General features: G+C 37.6%; 1 protein-coding gene across 22 annotated transcripts in view; it reads left to right on the plus strand.

The window, feature by feature from the left end:
• CAPRIN2 (caprin family member 2) overlaps positions 1-11,019 on the plus strand; it is a 47,114-nt gene extending 36,095 nt beyond the window's left edge. For 8 of the 22 annotated variants that reach the window (XM_025879758.2, XM_073877744.1, XM_025879766.2 and 5 more), the window contains 6 exons: positions 1,079-1,225; positions 4,080-4,248; positions 5,523-5,705; positions 6,435-6,535; positions 8,718-8,781; positions 10,098-11,019. In XM_025879758.2, the coding sequence (XP_025735543.1) occupies positions 1,079-1,225; positions 4,080-4,248; positions 5,523-5,705; positions 6,435-6,535; positions 8,718-8,781; positions 10,098-10,666 (1,233 nt within the window). In that variant the 3' untranslated portion in view covers positions 10,667-11,019. Of the gene's footprint in view, positions 1-1,078; positions 1,226-4,079; positions 4,249-5,522; positions 5,706-6,434; positions 6,536-8,717; positions 8,782-10,053 lie in introns of all 22 variants that reach the window. The other 14 variants (XM_073877750.1, XM_073877751.1, XM_025879768.2 and 11 more) reach the window with 7 other exon arrangements.
• Positions 11,020-15,196: the final 4,177 nt, after the last annotated feature.

The raw sequence follows: 15,196 nt of genomic DNA on the forward strand, positions 1-15,196 counted from the left end.
TTGGGCCTTAGGATTTCTTAACATTTTTCTCTAGGTTACCTTATTATAAGAACACCGTATATAATACATATACCTACAAAATATGTATTAATAGACTATTTGTTATTGGTAAAGCTTCCTTTCTGTCCCTATAGGCTATTAATAGTTAAGTTTTGGGGAAGTCCAAAAGTTATATGCAGATTTTTGACTTGGGGGGGGGTCAGCACTCTTAACCCCTGTATTTTTCAAGGGTCGACTATATTAAGTTTGTGCTTTCAATTCCAAAGTGATAGGTTTTGCTAAGTTTGAGCAAATCCTTGAAGTAGATGCAGCAAAATACCATGATTTTTTTGGATTAATTTAACAACTCTTATGTTTTAATATTTTTGGTTAAGTATTATACAAGAGAATGTATTCATTATAGAATATAAAAAAATATAGATACACATTAAGTTTTATGGTGCAGGCTTCGTCTGAACTGAAATTACTTGGTTCCTCATTTTAAGAAGAGGAAAGTGTGACCAAGTGAGTCATAGCTCTGCTTCATTATCTGATTGGGATTGGTTTTTTTGGTATTTTTAAGCCTTTGGATTTGTAATCTGTTATATGAAGGACTTGCTTATTATCGTAGGTAAGGATTATTTAAATTAAATCAGGTTTGGTTTTCTTTTTTAGGCAGTTGACATAGAGATCCAGGAATAAGACTTTAAAATCAAGAAAGATTAACACTGACTAAGCAACTAACCTAAGATTTTTCTTAATTCTTCTGTATAGATTTGAAATATTAGATTATTAGCTGGAAAATACCATTTCACGGTTTGAAAAGAACTAGGTACTCATAAAAAGTTGAGCACCTCATTTGTTAGACTGATTAATAGTAAGACTCTTTCACCTAGTCAGCAAGCTGTGCAAAGCAAATGCTAGTGTGCATCCTCAGCAGTTGTGATTTGAAATTGTAAGCAAAAGCTATTCTTTTGCATTCCTGTGTCCAAATGTCATCCTATAGAACTTGCTGACTTATGCCAGTCTGGGGTTTAGTGTAAGTTAACTGCTTGTTATGTGGCAGGTGATTGGCTGATGCTGCATTTCTCCTCCCCAGGCAGCAGTGCCCCCAAGCAAGCAGCCGTCTTCACTAGCTTCTCCAAATCCTCCCATGTCAAAGGGCTCTGAACAGGGCTTCCAGTCACCTCCAGCAAGTAGTAGTTCAGTAACCATTAACACAGCGCCCTTTCAAGCCATGCAGACAGTGAGTATGAAACATGAATGATTGTAGTTCATTATTCCTGTTAAAAAAGCCATTGTTTCTCTTACATCCATTATTGGGTACTTACTATGTGAAGAACTTTGCCTTTGTATTACTCTTATTTGGGTTGATAATTTACTTTTGTCCAATGCAGATATTATTTGTAGTGGAAGACTATTAAATCCAAAGCCTTGCGAATTTTGAATGGGTATTTTATCAGAACATTTTTCCCTCTCAGAAAATTAGTAGCAGGCAAAGCGGAGGATCCATATTAATTAATGAAATGTGTGCCTGAGAAACAATTTTCTTTCTTTCCTTTTTTTTAAGATTTGTTAGAGCAAGTGGAGGGGAGAGGGAGAAGCGAGTGGAGGGAAGAGGGACGAGGGAAGAGGGACCCGAGCTGACTGAGCACGGAGTCTGACCCAGGGCTTGATCTTATGACCCTGAGATCAGACCTGAGTGGAAACCGGGAGTTGGGACACTTTAACCGACTGCACCACCCACGCACCCTGAGAAACATAATTTTCTATGAACAGCTTAATAATACTAACCATTACTAATACCACACTGGTGATGTTCCATAGCATCAAACTTGAACTATAGGACACATACTTGGGTGTTCTGTCATTCCTGAAACTTAGTTTGATTTCATCTTGATCTTCTGCTGGTTTTTGGAGAATTGTTGCAATTTGGTATTCTGAATTACAAATTCCTCTACAAACGTTTAAGTTTAAAACTTTTTTTAAGGTAATACTACAACTAGGTTTATATGTTTATTCTGTAAAACAGGATGCTATAAAACAACTCTTTAGGAAAAAAACAAATCTTAGTGAATAGGTATCTGATGATGTTTTAATGCCCCACTCTAGGTACTTTTGAGTGATGGAGGGGTGGGGCCAGTGGAGTGGCCATGGAAAGCAGGTACAATGCAGGGAGATAGGTTGGTTGGTAAATTCAGACACCTGAATTCACTAATCTTACCGCTTCCTGCTTGGCCACTTGGAACTACTTCGTTTTTGTTTTCCCTCTTAACCCTGTCAGTCCACCCTGCACAGTATTGCCACATTGGTTTTACTGACTTTTTCTCATTCCTAATTAAAAGCAAACAGTGGTTCATTACAGAGTGAAACTGAAAGTCCTTTGCTTGACACCTAATAACTTTTGAAGTCTGCGATAACCTTCCAGGCAAGTCTCACATACTTGCCTTGTATATTCTTGGCCCAGTACCTTTTTTGCTCATGCCAGTCTATCTTCTCTACCCGTTTGAATCCTATTCAGTACGAATTGGTTCTCATTTGTTCCTTTATTTGTTCATTCAACAAACAGTGATGAAATCAGACACGGTTCTTAATCACTTGGGTTGGGTTTTAGCAATGAAAAAGAGACAAGTCTTTGTGCTCAAGAAGCTTAAATTTCAAAATAGAGGGCTAGAGAGAAAAATATTTCTATATATAATACTATCAAGTGCTATGTGTTAAGGGAAAAAATGGAGCAGGGTAAGGGGACTAGAGAGTAATGGAAGTGCTATTTTATAGACAATGGCCAGAGTCTGGACAGGTCATTGCCTGCCATATGGTAGAAATTTAGTAGATAGCAGATTTTTTCATTCATCTTTAATTTTTGAAAAAGTACCCTCTTGTCCTATGTAGCTTTCTTTCTCAGTATGCGTTATAGGATATCATAGTAGCAGGAAATTAATTTTTGTACTCGAGTTTATGTCTGTTAGAAACCAAATAGTGTTTTCTTTTCCATGGTAAATATTCATAACATAAAATTCACCGTTTTAACCATTTTTAAGTGTATAATACAGTGGCATTCAGTACATCCACAGGGTTATACAGCCACTTCCACTATTTCCAAAACGTATTTCATCATCCAGAACAGAAACTACTCATTAAACAGTAAGTCTTTATTCCTCCCTCTCTCCAGCTCCTGGTGACCTTTTTGCCTCTTACGACTTTTAGCTATTCTAAGTACTCATATAAATGGAATCACAATATTTGTCCTTTTGTGTCTGACTTGTTTCACTTAGCATAATGTTCTCAAGGTTGTCCGCGTTGTACCATCGATCAGAATCTCATTCTTTTTTTCATGGCTAAGTAATATTCCATTGTATGCATATACTGCTTTTTTTAAGTAGGCTCCATGCTGCGCGTGGAGCCCAGTGTGAGGCTTGAACTTAAACCCTGAGATCAAGACCTGAGCTGAGATCAGTTGGATGCCTAACCGACTGAGCCACCCAGACACTCCTCTACTGCATTTTATCTGTTCAGCTATTGATGGACACTCGGGTTGTTTCCACCTTTTGCCTATTACGAATAATATTTTGTGCTTATGTGTAATAAGTATCTAAGCTATATAGATTAGAACCAAGCTACAGATGTTTTAATCTTAGCGTACAAAACCTGAGTCTCTGCTTTCATTCCTTTTGCGTATATGTTAGAAGTGGAATTGCTGGATCACACAGTAATTCTGTGCTTAACTTTTTGAGGAAACACCATACTGTTTTCTACAGTGGGTTGCACCATTTTACATTTCCACCAGTGATGCACAAGGTTCCATTTACACCACTGCTTAGATTTTGTGGGGTTTGTTTTTTTTTTTTTTTTTTTTTTTGGTAGCAGCCATTCTAATGGGTATGATGTGGTATCTCATTGTGGTTTTGACTTGTATTTCCCTAATGGTAAGCATCTTTTCATGTACTTATTGACTATTTCTCTTCTTTGGAGAAATGTCTGTTCAAGTCCTTTGCCTATCAAATAGAAGTTCTTGAAAGTTGCAGAGTTTTGTTAGATGTCACTCTTAATAATTTTCTATGAAACTTCACAAATGACTAGGTGTACCCTTGTCTTTTAAGGTATTCAATGTTAATGCCCCTCTGCCTCCGCGGAAAGAACAAGAAATAAAAGAATCCCCTTACTCATCTAGCTACAATCAGAGTTTTACTACGGCAAGTACACAAACACCACCCCAGTGCCAACCGCCGGCTGTCCATGTGGAACAGGCTGTCCTTTCTCAAGAGGCGGGTAAGGTCTCTGCATATGACACTTGGAAGACTTAGATGACAGCTGATTGAATGGAAAGCAGCTCAGTCGTGATAGTTGAGGGGTTCTTTCTTGACTAGTCAAGCATTATTTTTTCACGTGTCGAGAAGCACTTACGTGCCTTTTCTTCTTAACTTTTGTAGAGCTAGCACTTAGGTGGTTGATTTAACCTAGAAGCAGTCGTGTAGTTTTAAACCTGATTGCTTTGATTACCATGGACAGTGATAGGTAGATAGGGCACTGTAGAGCTGCTTTTAAAATCTTTTAGCACAGAAAGACAGCTATTTGGTCTTTTCTCTCTTCCCTCTTAAAGCATTGATAAGGTGAAGATATAACTTAGTGTGCTTATTCCAATGTTTGCTTGGAGATGAACTGTTGTGCTCTTTCATGCTATTCTAATACATGACAGAATAGGCAACTTTGTAATTCTATCCTAATTTAAAACACATGTAGATTTTTAGTGGTGGTATTTCAGACCCCTTTTGAGTTTTCTAAAACTTAAGCCTGAGCAAATGAATTGGGCATTCCCGGTACTTGGTTAATCACAGGAGGTACTAAAAGTAAATCCTTGGACCTGTCACCCATGCCCCTATTCTGTTCTCATCTGTACTACGTGAAAACGTAGGGCAGATGATCTATAGGGGATATTTGTCACATGCTTTCTCAAGTACAGTATTAACTAAAAATCATTGTCTTTACTCCTTGATCTGGAATATTTAGCCTTTTTTTCCTTTAGAATATACATAAAATAAAATTTACCATTTTAACCATTTTTAAGTGTACAGCCAGATTGTTGTGCAGCTATCACCAGCATTCATCTCCAGAACTTTTTCATCTTCCCCAACTGAAGTGCTACCCACTTAACACAAACTCTCCATTCCCTCTCCCGACAGCCACCGGCATCTCCATTATACTCTGAATTTGACCTCTTTAGGTACTTAACCTAGAGTAAGTGCAGTCATTCAGTATTTTTCCTTTTGTGACTGGCCTGCTTCATTCATCATAGTGTCTTCAGGTTTATCCATGTTGTAGCATGTGTCAGAATTTCCTTCCTTTTTAAGGCAGAATAATACTCTGTTACCTAAATATATATATGTATAGATACCAGGATCTCTATAAACATACATATATAGTACCTGTTTTTTTTAAAGGAGGAAATTGTATGAAAGGTTTTGATATACAATTACTTTTAAGTATAAAGCATATTAAATCTTTGTTACCATTTAACTCTTGGACTCTAAAACTGTTTCCTTAAGCAGCAAGTTATCCTGATGGAACTATTCAAGTAAGCAATGGTAGCCTTGCCTTTTACCCAGCACAGACGAATGTATTTCCCAGACCCTCTCAACCATTTGTCAATACCCGGGGATCTGTTAGAGGATGTACTCGTGGTGGGAGATTACTAACCAATTCGTATCGGTCCCCTGGTGGTTATAAAGGTATGCTCTGAACAAAATTCAATTATACTGAATTATTTTGTTTATATTTACTTAAACTATTTTTACTTTACCTTGTTCCTTTTTTAGTTGCCCTCCATATTGTGGTAGAGAATTCCCTATCTTTGCAAAATGCAGTATTTTTAATATACCTGTTGTCTGTATAACAGAGGAACTTTTTGTGTGAAAAGCATATTGATGCTGTGACTTGCTGAAGGGAAAGATTGAGCATCTTGTTTTTCCAGGGATGAATTTTGGTTTTCATATTTAAATACTTACTTTCCTTTGTTAATTGACTTGACTGTTCAAAATGTCATTAATTAGGTAATGCCCACTTTCTAGTTGTCTAACAGAGGATACCATAGATAAAAACATAAACTTTGAGACTACTGATAGTGATATTCTCTTAAGTCTTAAGAGGTGGTTCCAAGTGTTCTGTCACTGCTTGGTATTAGCAGAATTGCTCTAGACAGGCCTTAGATACCCCACTTTCTGAACCCCACCTGCATTCCAGCAATAGTAAACTTCTACAGTTGGCTTATTTGAAGTCAGTGATATTTTATAAATATGTGGTGTATTGTGGAAGCAATGTCAGTAGTTTGCTTAAAGAAGAAATAAATCTAATGATGGTATTATAGGATCAGTTTAACTTTTAAAGTGGTACAGAATTAGACTATTTTAAAGTTTAGTATAATTTTGCCCATAATTTTATTTAAGTTGTTTATTTATTAGGTTTTGATACTTATAGAGGACCACCTTCAATTACCAATGGAAATTATAGCCAGCTACAGTTCCAAGCTAGAGAATATCCTGGAACACCTTATTCCCAAAGGGTAAGAATAGTTGTCGTAGTTGAATAGTGTTACAGTTGTTGATGTTAGCTGGTGATTAAACTACAGCAGAGTCACAGTTGATTTCGTATAAGGCGCTCTTTGAGAACTACTTGTCAGGACTGTGGGGAGTAGTTGAGTTGGAAGCCTTTTCAGTAACCCATAGAGGGGTTGCCTGTTACACAGAACTTGGAAGGTCTTAAGGACTTTATCATGTTGTTTGTATTAACTCATTTACTCCTCCACCTTATAAGAGAGACTGGGGTTCAGAAACCAGTTAAGTAACTTGTCTAAGGTCACTCAGCAAGCAGGTGGTAGAACGCAGATGAGCATGCATGTTCCTAACTCCAGACCCTGTGAGCTTCACTTTATTGTGTTGCTTTCAATTCAACTTTTCTAGATATCAGGGGTAGGAAAGGCCTTTTTCGGAAGTTTAAATTTTTTTTATTTGAATAACTCCGCAGATTTTCTTTACAACTGTGATAAAAGACTGATAACAAAGGGAGATCTTGGGACCTCCCTGTCATTGGTCATATATGGCTATGACTGTATACATCAGAATTTTCACTTTTGAAGTTTTACGAGCCTTTAAGTATGTATTTGGTACCAAACTGAGTTCTCTTGTAATATATAAAGTACCTGTATTTGAAGAGCTTGTAGTTACATGAAGTAAGGTAGATGTCTATACAGAGGCAGTATTGAAAAGGGGTTTAGAATACACTTCAGAGAACACACCAAATCACCTAAATGACTTGGATTTGATCCCTGATTTCATTACTTCCTTTGTTGAGTGACCTTGGGTATGTTGGGTAAACTTTCTGAACTCTGGTTCCTTATCTGTTAGATGATGACTCATCTGCGAGTTACTCATCTCACTCTGAAGTGTTGTGAGGATTAATCTATGAGCTATCCTGAGGATTAAGTGAATAAATACATATAAATGCTTAGCACCACAATGCCAGATGTATATCAAGCATGCAAATATTAGCTCTTAATAACATGTATGTGAAGGGAATGCGTTGATTAATACAGACGTCAGTAATGGAGCTGTTCTTTTTTTTTTTAATTTCAAATGAGACTAAAGAATTGTTTCTTTATTTAAAGATTTTATTTATTTTTAGAGAGAGAGAGCACGCATGCCCACAAGCAGGGGGAGCGGCAGGCAGAGGGAGAAGCAGGCTCCCCGCTGAGTAGGAAGCCCGATGCGGGGCTTGATCCCAGGACCCTGGGATCATGACCTGAGCCGAAGGCAGACGCTTAACCGACTGAGCGATTCAGGTGTCCACTGGAGCTGTTCTTAACACCAGTGTTAAAGAATTCCTGGGGCACCTGGCTGGCTCAGTCAGTAGAGCATGCATGACTTTTGATCTCAGAGTCGTGAGTTCAAGGCCCATGTTAGGTGTAGAGCTTTATGTTAAAAATAAATACATAAATTTCTTCCTGAGGAAACATAAGATAGAAATAGTGGTTGCTACTGGGAAGAAGATTAGGAGTTTGGGGTAGGAGAGTTAATTGTTGTGTACCTTGTCCTGTTTAAAATTTTTTTTTATTGCACGTATTAATCTAATTACACCATTAAATATTCTTTTCATGAATTGTTTGGAGGTGGACTTTCACCATATTTGGGAGTCTGTTTGAAATGTTGCCTCTTGAACATTTTTTCTTAAAGATACTGTTATGTTTTCAGGCAATAGTACATTCATACAATGTAATTCTTATCGACTCCTGTATCAAAACAGAACAAAACCCTAATGTTCATAATTGTCTTCAGTTTGATTTATAAATAGGGCAAGATTGAAATAGTCTGTGTTCTTGCCTTACTTCCTTTTATCTTGACCTAAGGGGTAGAAGACGATGCCATATTTCTGAATTTCCCTTATTACCTAGTATTGTATTGTATCTTTTACATAGTGTTTCCTAGATGCCTTATCATTTTTGCAAATATTAGCATACCTAGATGGTCAGGTTAATTAACAGATGAAACAAGTGTTGCTATTGTGGCCCTTGCTTTTGTTTTTTTTTGGTGTTTGGAAACATATGAGCCTCTGTGGTTGCTGGGGAAAGCCAGATAAAAGGCTATGAGGACTTGAATGTTACAGTTTTACCAGCCAGTAACACTGGGAAATAACTAGTTATCAGTCTTGCAGTTTTGGTGCCAAGGTTAAATACTACGTGTTCGTTTCAGGATAATTTCCAGCAGTGTTACAAGCGAGGAGGGACATCTGGTGGTCCTCGGACAAATTCAAGAGGTAAGGATAATTAACTGGGTCACCCAAAACATAACCTCTAGATCTTTCTTTATCTTCTGTGAAGTTCTCCCCAGAGTGTATTGTTTTCACCATTTATCTTTTAAAGTTTTCATTTTGTGTAAGTGTAGTACTGAAGGCCCGAGGGAGATTACTAGACTACTGGAGCGGCTGTGGCAGTCAGTTGTCCGTTTAATTAAAGTCTGTATGTGCTTCTTTCAGTTTGCCTGACACTGCAGTACATTTCCACCTTTGATACGTACTCACTATGCATGCTTCAGTTAGTTTCATGTGATGATTCAGGATGATGGTTCTTGTAATAATGGGAACTTCTAGATACTCTAATGTCACTACATTGAAAGATAGGAATAAATAACAATTTAAGACACCATGACGTGGGCACCTGAATGGCTCAGTCGGTTAAGCGTCTGCCTTCGGCTCAGGTCATGATCCCAGGGTCCTGGGATTGAGCCCTGCATGGGGCTCCCTGCTCAGCGGGGAGTCTGCTTCTCCCTCTCCCTCTGCTGCTCCCCTGCTTGTGCTCTCTCTGTCAAATAAATAACAATTGTAAAAGATACCATGACTTGAAATTTCAACAGCAGGGTATTATGATACTTTTTAAAAAAATGTGACGGTACTATTAGAAGATTCAGTGTAACTGAAAATCAAGAATTAGTGAAGATTAACTTTATCCCAAGAAAACAATCTTTTCCTTTTAAGAAAACAGTTGCTATTCATGCTGTCTTGGCTTTGTATCTGAGCTGTGTTTTGTACGGTACTTAAAGCATTAAAATTTCATGATCATTAACTTGGAAATGTAGAACCTTCATCGTGGGTCTTAGTACCATTACAAAATATCTTTGTCTAGCAGTTCTAAAAATTGGTTCTTTTATTTAATCTTCGTTTTCTTGAGTCCTCATTTTCTTGAGTCCTCATACATTAGGTACTTTGAGTGGATTTGTCATTGAGGAATGAAGAACTGAGTGAGAATTACAGAAGAAAGATAAAGAAGTAAAAGAATGTTCGAACCTGGGTTTTAGACTTGGCTACCTAGCCAGCATTTTCAGGAGCCTCAATGTTCTTTAAAAAAAAAAAAAAAGACTAAAATATGAGGCTAGTAGATAAGATCATGTTAGGTCCTTTTTGGCTTTAGAATAGTACTCAAGCCTATTGCTAGAAAAATCTAGAAAAGTATACTGTAGCTATACTTTGTTGCTTTTATGTATCTTTATCTGTGTTTCAGTAGCCGACTAATGTTAAATATTGTGTTCAAAGCTAACTGCTTCATTATGAGAAACTCACTGTTGCTAATAAAACAGCAGGGTGGAGTGATTCTTCTCAGGTGAGCAGCCCAGAAAGAGACAACGAAACCTTTAACAGTGGTGACTCTGGACAAGGAGACTCGCGTAGCATGACCCCTGTGGATGTGCCTGTGACCAGTCCAGCGGCCACCATACTGCCAGTACACGTCTACCCCCTGCCTCAGCAGATGCGAGTTGCCTTCTCAGCAGCCAGAACCTCTAATCTCGCCCCTGGAACTTTAGACCAACCCATTGTGTTTGATCTTCTTCTGAACAACCTGGGAGAAACCTTTGATCTTCAGCTTGGTAGATTTAATTGCCCGGTGAATGGCACTTACGTTTTCATTTTTCACATGCTAAAGCTGGCAGTGAATGTGCCACTGTATGTCAACCTCATGAAGAACGAAGAGGTCTTGGTATCTGCCTATGCCAATGACGGTGCTCCAGACCACGAAACTGCTAGCAATCATGCAATTCTTCAGCTCTTCCAGGGAGACCAGATCTGGTTACGTTTGCACAGGGGAGCGATTTATGGAAGTAGTTGGAAATACTCTACATTTTCAGGCTACCTTCTTTATCAAGATTGAAAGTCAGTGCAGAATTGATAGTAGAAGGATGGTGTTTTAATTAGTGCGGTTAAAGGAGACATAGTCTTTGCCCTTGTGACTGACTGGTTTAGGAAAATGGTTTCATTCCTAGAGGAAGGAGGAGGTCCTTACTTTTTTGTTTTCCTCCCCAAGGTGAAAAATTCAAGCTGAATGACAATTAGCACTAATCTGGCACTTTATAAATTGTGATGTAGCCTCGCTAGTCAAGCTGTGAATGTATATTGTTTGCACTTAATCCTTAACTGTATTAACGTTCAGCTTACTAAACTGACTGCCTCAAGTTCAGGCAAGTTATAATGCCTTGTTGTGCCTCAATAAAAAAGTTACATGCACCTTCAGTGGTCTTACTTGATTAAACATTTAGTTGAGAGATAAAATACTTCATCTTTACTATTCATCACTGATAAACTTGGATATTTATTCATGGGTTCATGCTATTTTAAAATAAGACTGTAACATGTAACAGATCTTTTTATTCTGATACTATACATGTCATTCATCAAAAGATTTCCTGTCTTCCGTTGGCTATTAAATAACATATTTCTCCTTGAAGCTGGACATGTTATCACCTGTTCACTATCTTTAAGTACCTACTACATGTATAATAATAACAAGATACAATGGGAGATACATGGGTAATAATACTGGTCTGCCATCAGTTAAGACTTCACTTTCTAGTGGATTCTCAGTTTGAGGAGGCAGAATGTTTAGTCGTCAGAAAGGATAGATCTCCTGTCAGACAATGCTGTGTTTTGAGTCCTGATTTCACCCCTTGGTTATTGATCTTGGGCAACGTTATTTTACCTTTATGATCTCTATTTTTTCTTTTTTCTTTTTTTTTTGTAATTTCTGCAACCTCATAGGGCAATGTGAAGTTCAAATAAGAATATATCTAAAAGACTTAACACATGTCTGGCGCACCTAAGCATTTAATAAATGTTAGGTGCTGTAATTTTTTTTCATTCCAAAAACTACAGAACTGTGTGCATGTATATATGCTGTCTTATGTAGTATTAGTGTAGCACGCACTGCCAGAGTCTAATATTCATTCTAGACACATATTCTTTCTTCACAATTCAAGCTTATGTATGTTTCTCATGAATAAGTACTTCTATAACTCAGTTACCTAGGATACTAATATTCCTAACCCAAAAAATATCCACCATGATTTGAAAAAATTCAGTTAATCTCATTATATCCTCTATACTAACATTTAACACCATGGAGAATTAAATGTGGCTTAAGAGTTTAACTGATGAGCCCATGCCCAGCTCAGAATATATTAATTATAATAATTTAATGCTCTTACACCAACTCCCTGAAATTATTTAACACTTCAGGATAAGAGGTGTTAATAAGTTTCAAAACAAGATCAAAACAAGAACTTTCTGCCTTAGCAAGTTGGTTACAGGGTTAATAATACCCTTCTCTAACCCTTCCCTATATTCCAGAATACTGCAATCAAAATGCTTCCTTTTAAAAACTATCTTGAGGTGCCTGGGTGGCTGTCGTTAAGCATCTGCCTTCGGCTCAGGTCATGATCCCAGGGTCCTGGGATCGAGCCCTGCATAGGGCTCCCTGCTCCGCGGGAAGCCTGCTTCTCCCTCTCCCACTCCCCCTGCTTGTGTTCCCTCTCTCGCTGTCTGTCTCTGTCAAATAAAATCTTTAAAAAAAAAAAAAAACCTTTAATAAAATACACTAAATTCACCCTGAAGTTTTCTTTCACTTTAAATTTTTTAGTCTCTCCCCCAACCATGTGAGCTTCTGTTATTGCCTCTATCATTTAGTGAATAAATGCAGATATTTAAAGCAGGACATGGGTTTTTTTTTTTTTTTGAGAGTCGCCCACTCCTCCTGTACCAATGATTTGTCAACCACCTCATTGTTTTAACTTTGTCAACTCCGTAATAGCTATATTTTCACGCTGCTTTGACATCACATGCTATGTTTTTATACTATGATCTTTCCTGTTGGCAAATTTTTAATTCTTTACCTTTAATGGCTGATGCTCTATTGTGATTCTCGTGATAACTAGGATGATAGTTTATGTGTTTTATAAGGTGGAATAATTGTTGGCATATAGACAAAGTTTTTCCATATGAATTCCACTCTGCTTACCTGCCACACACTTTATTTTGATGAAAAACTTAGATTTGTCTGACTAGGTCCTCTACTTGCTAATTTATCTGAGGGGTATTCTTAATCACCCCTTTAGTTAAAGACTTCAGCTTTTGGGTAACTTGACAATTGATAGATCGCGCTTGTTATCGGTGCAAGATGCTGAATGCCAGAGTGTAAAAATACAGTTATCCATTATCAATACCAGGAGGCTGTAGGCTCACTAATCCTAAATTTTCCAAGCATCATTTCTTTATTCATTTTATGTCAAGGGCTTCATTCCTTGAAATAAATTATTAACTTAGTCTTGAAAATATGTGGGTTATCTAATTTATACCTGGCTCTGGGGCTACAAAGATAAATGATGTTCAGATGTTCAGACACACAGGTATATCAATTTCATCCATTTCATTTGCTGAGAGCAAATCACTCTCTCAGGTTTTGCTGTGCTCACCACAAGTGTAGCTGCCATCTGTCACCATACGGTGCTGTTAAAACACCATTGATTATATTCCCTATGCTGGACTTTCATTCTCACGACTTACTCCACAACTGGAAGCCCACTCTCTTTGATCCTACCACCCCTTGCCCTCAGGCCACCACCAGTTCTCTGTATAGATGGGCATATTTCTGTTTTTTGTTCCACGTGTAAGTGCCATCATGGCATTTGTCTTTCTCTGATGTATTCCCCTTAGCATAATGCTGCCTAGGTTCATCCATGCTGTTTGCAAATTGCAAGATCGAATTCCTTTTTTATGGCTGAATAATAGTCCTCTGTATATATATACACACCACATCTTTGTCCACTCATCTGTCAGTGGGTCCTTGGTTTGCTTCTGTATCTTGGCTATTTTAAATAATGCTGAAGGACAATCTCTTGAATTATTTCTTTGACTCTATCACACTTTGTTTCCCCTCTGTTCTATATCTGGAACTCTTAATACTCAGGAGCTAGACTTCCTTGGACCAGTTCTTTAATCTTTTGTCTCAAAGTTTCTTTCTGGGAAATTTCCTTCATTTTATCTTCCTACCTTTTGACAGAGTTTTAAATTTCTCCTACGTTTAAAATTTATGAGGACACTTGTCTGAATGCTCTCTACATGTGTGTGTGCTGCTCGTTTTGAGATTGCATTATTTTCTGAGGCTAAAGTTTAAGTTTTCTTCCATCTGCAGTCTATTCCCCACACTTTTTCTGTTTGTTCTAATTTCTTATCTGTATTGTTATATTTGCTCAGAATATTGTGATAATCAGTTGATTGTTCATATTTAAGAATGGGGCACCAACGTCTGCCTTCGGCTCAGGTCGTGATCCCGGAGTCCCGGGATCGAGTCCCGCATCGGGCTCCCTGCTCTGCAGGGAGTCTGCTTCTCCCTCTGACCCTCTTCTCTCTCGTGCTCTCTCTCTCTCATTCTCTCTCTCTCAAATAAATAAATAAAATCTTAAAAAAAAAAAAAAAAAGAATGGGGCACCAAAAATACAATTGGAAACATTGAATGCAGAGGTGGGACTAGTTGACTTTGGGGTTTATGGTAGTGTGATTTGGAGGGGAGGGTGGGGACATCAATGTGGGAGTTTCTAAGTGGGACACAACCCAGAAGCCATAAAGGATGGACAAATTTTACACATAGAATTTATTCCCCTAAAACTTCTGTTTGGTGGAAATGATGTCAAAAGACAAATGACCCTCTGCAATGGGAGGAAATAGAGAAAAAGATGGCCAAAAGGCAACATGTATGAAGGGGCAGTTAATACAAACATAAAAAATGATCAATAAGCATATATAAAGTTTTTAGGTGCGTATTTTGGCAAGCATGTGGAGAAATGAGCACTCATACTGTAGATGGGAATAAAATTGGTATATTTTTGGAGAGTAAATATCAAAATAAGAAAGCATGTTTTTTGACCCAGAAATTCCACTGCTGGAATATACAAATAGTTTCAGAATTATGCCATGATACGTGCATATAGATACTCTGTATAGTATTAATTGTAATAGGAAAATCTGGAGAAACAACCTAGATGCCTACCAATAGGGAACTGGTTAAGTCAGAATGGAAGATAACAGAGCACAGTGTGCAACAATGTTTAAACATTTCCAAATCTATATGTGTATGATTACTTGGATCATTTTTTTCTGGTAATTTGTACAAGAAATTTGATAATGTTGGCTCTAAGGAAAGGGGGTTGTAGATTGAGGGAGGAAGACTTTTACTTTTTATTCTGAATCTTACTGTAGAACTTGAAATGTACATACCACTTTTTTGTGAAAAATTTTCAAGTAAAAGATAACGGTAGGTTTTATGGTTCTTATACCACCTTGTCTGGTTGGAGCTTGAGGATTTGTTTTCATTATCATTACGCCTGGGATAACACATGGAAGAGTTTACCAT

The sequence above is a fragment of the Callorhinus ursinus genome, unplaced genomic scaffold, assembly GCF_003265705.2.
Source record: "Callorhinus ursinus isolate GAN/ISIS: 27379988/994484 unplaced genomic scaffold, GSC_fseal_2.0 scaffold27, whole genome shotgun sequence".
Taxonomy (NCBI): domain Eukaryota; kingdom Metazoa; phylum Chordata; class Mammalia; order Carnivora; family Otariidae; genus Callorhinus; species Callorhinus ursinus.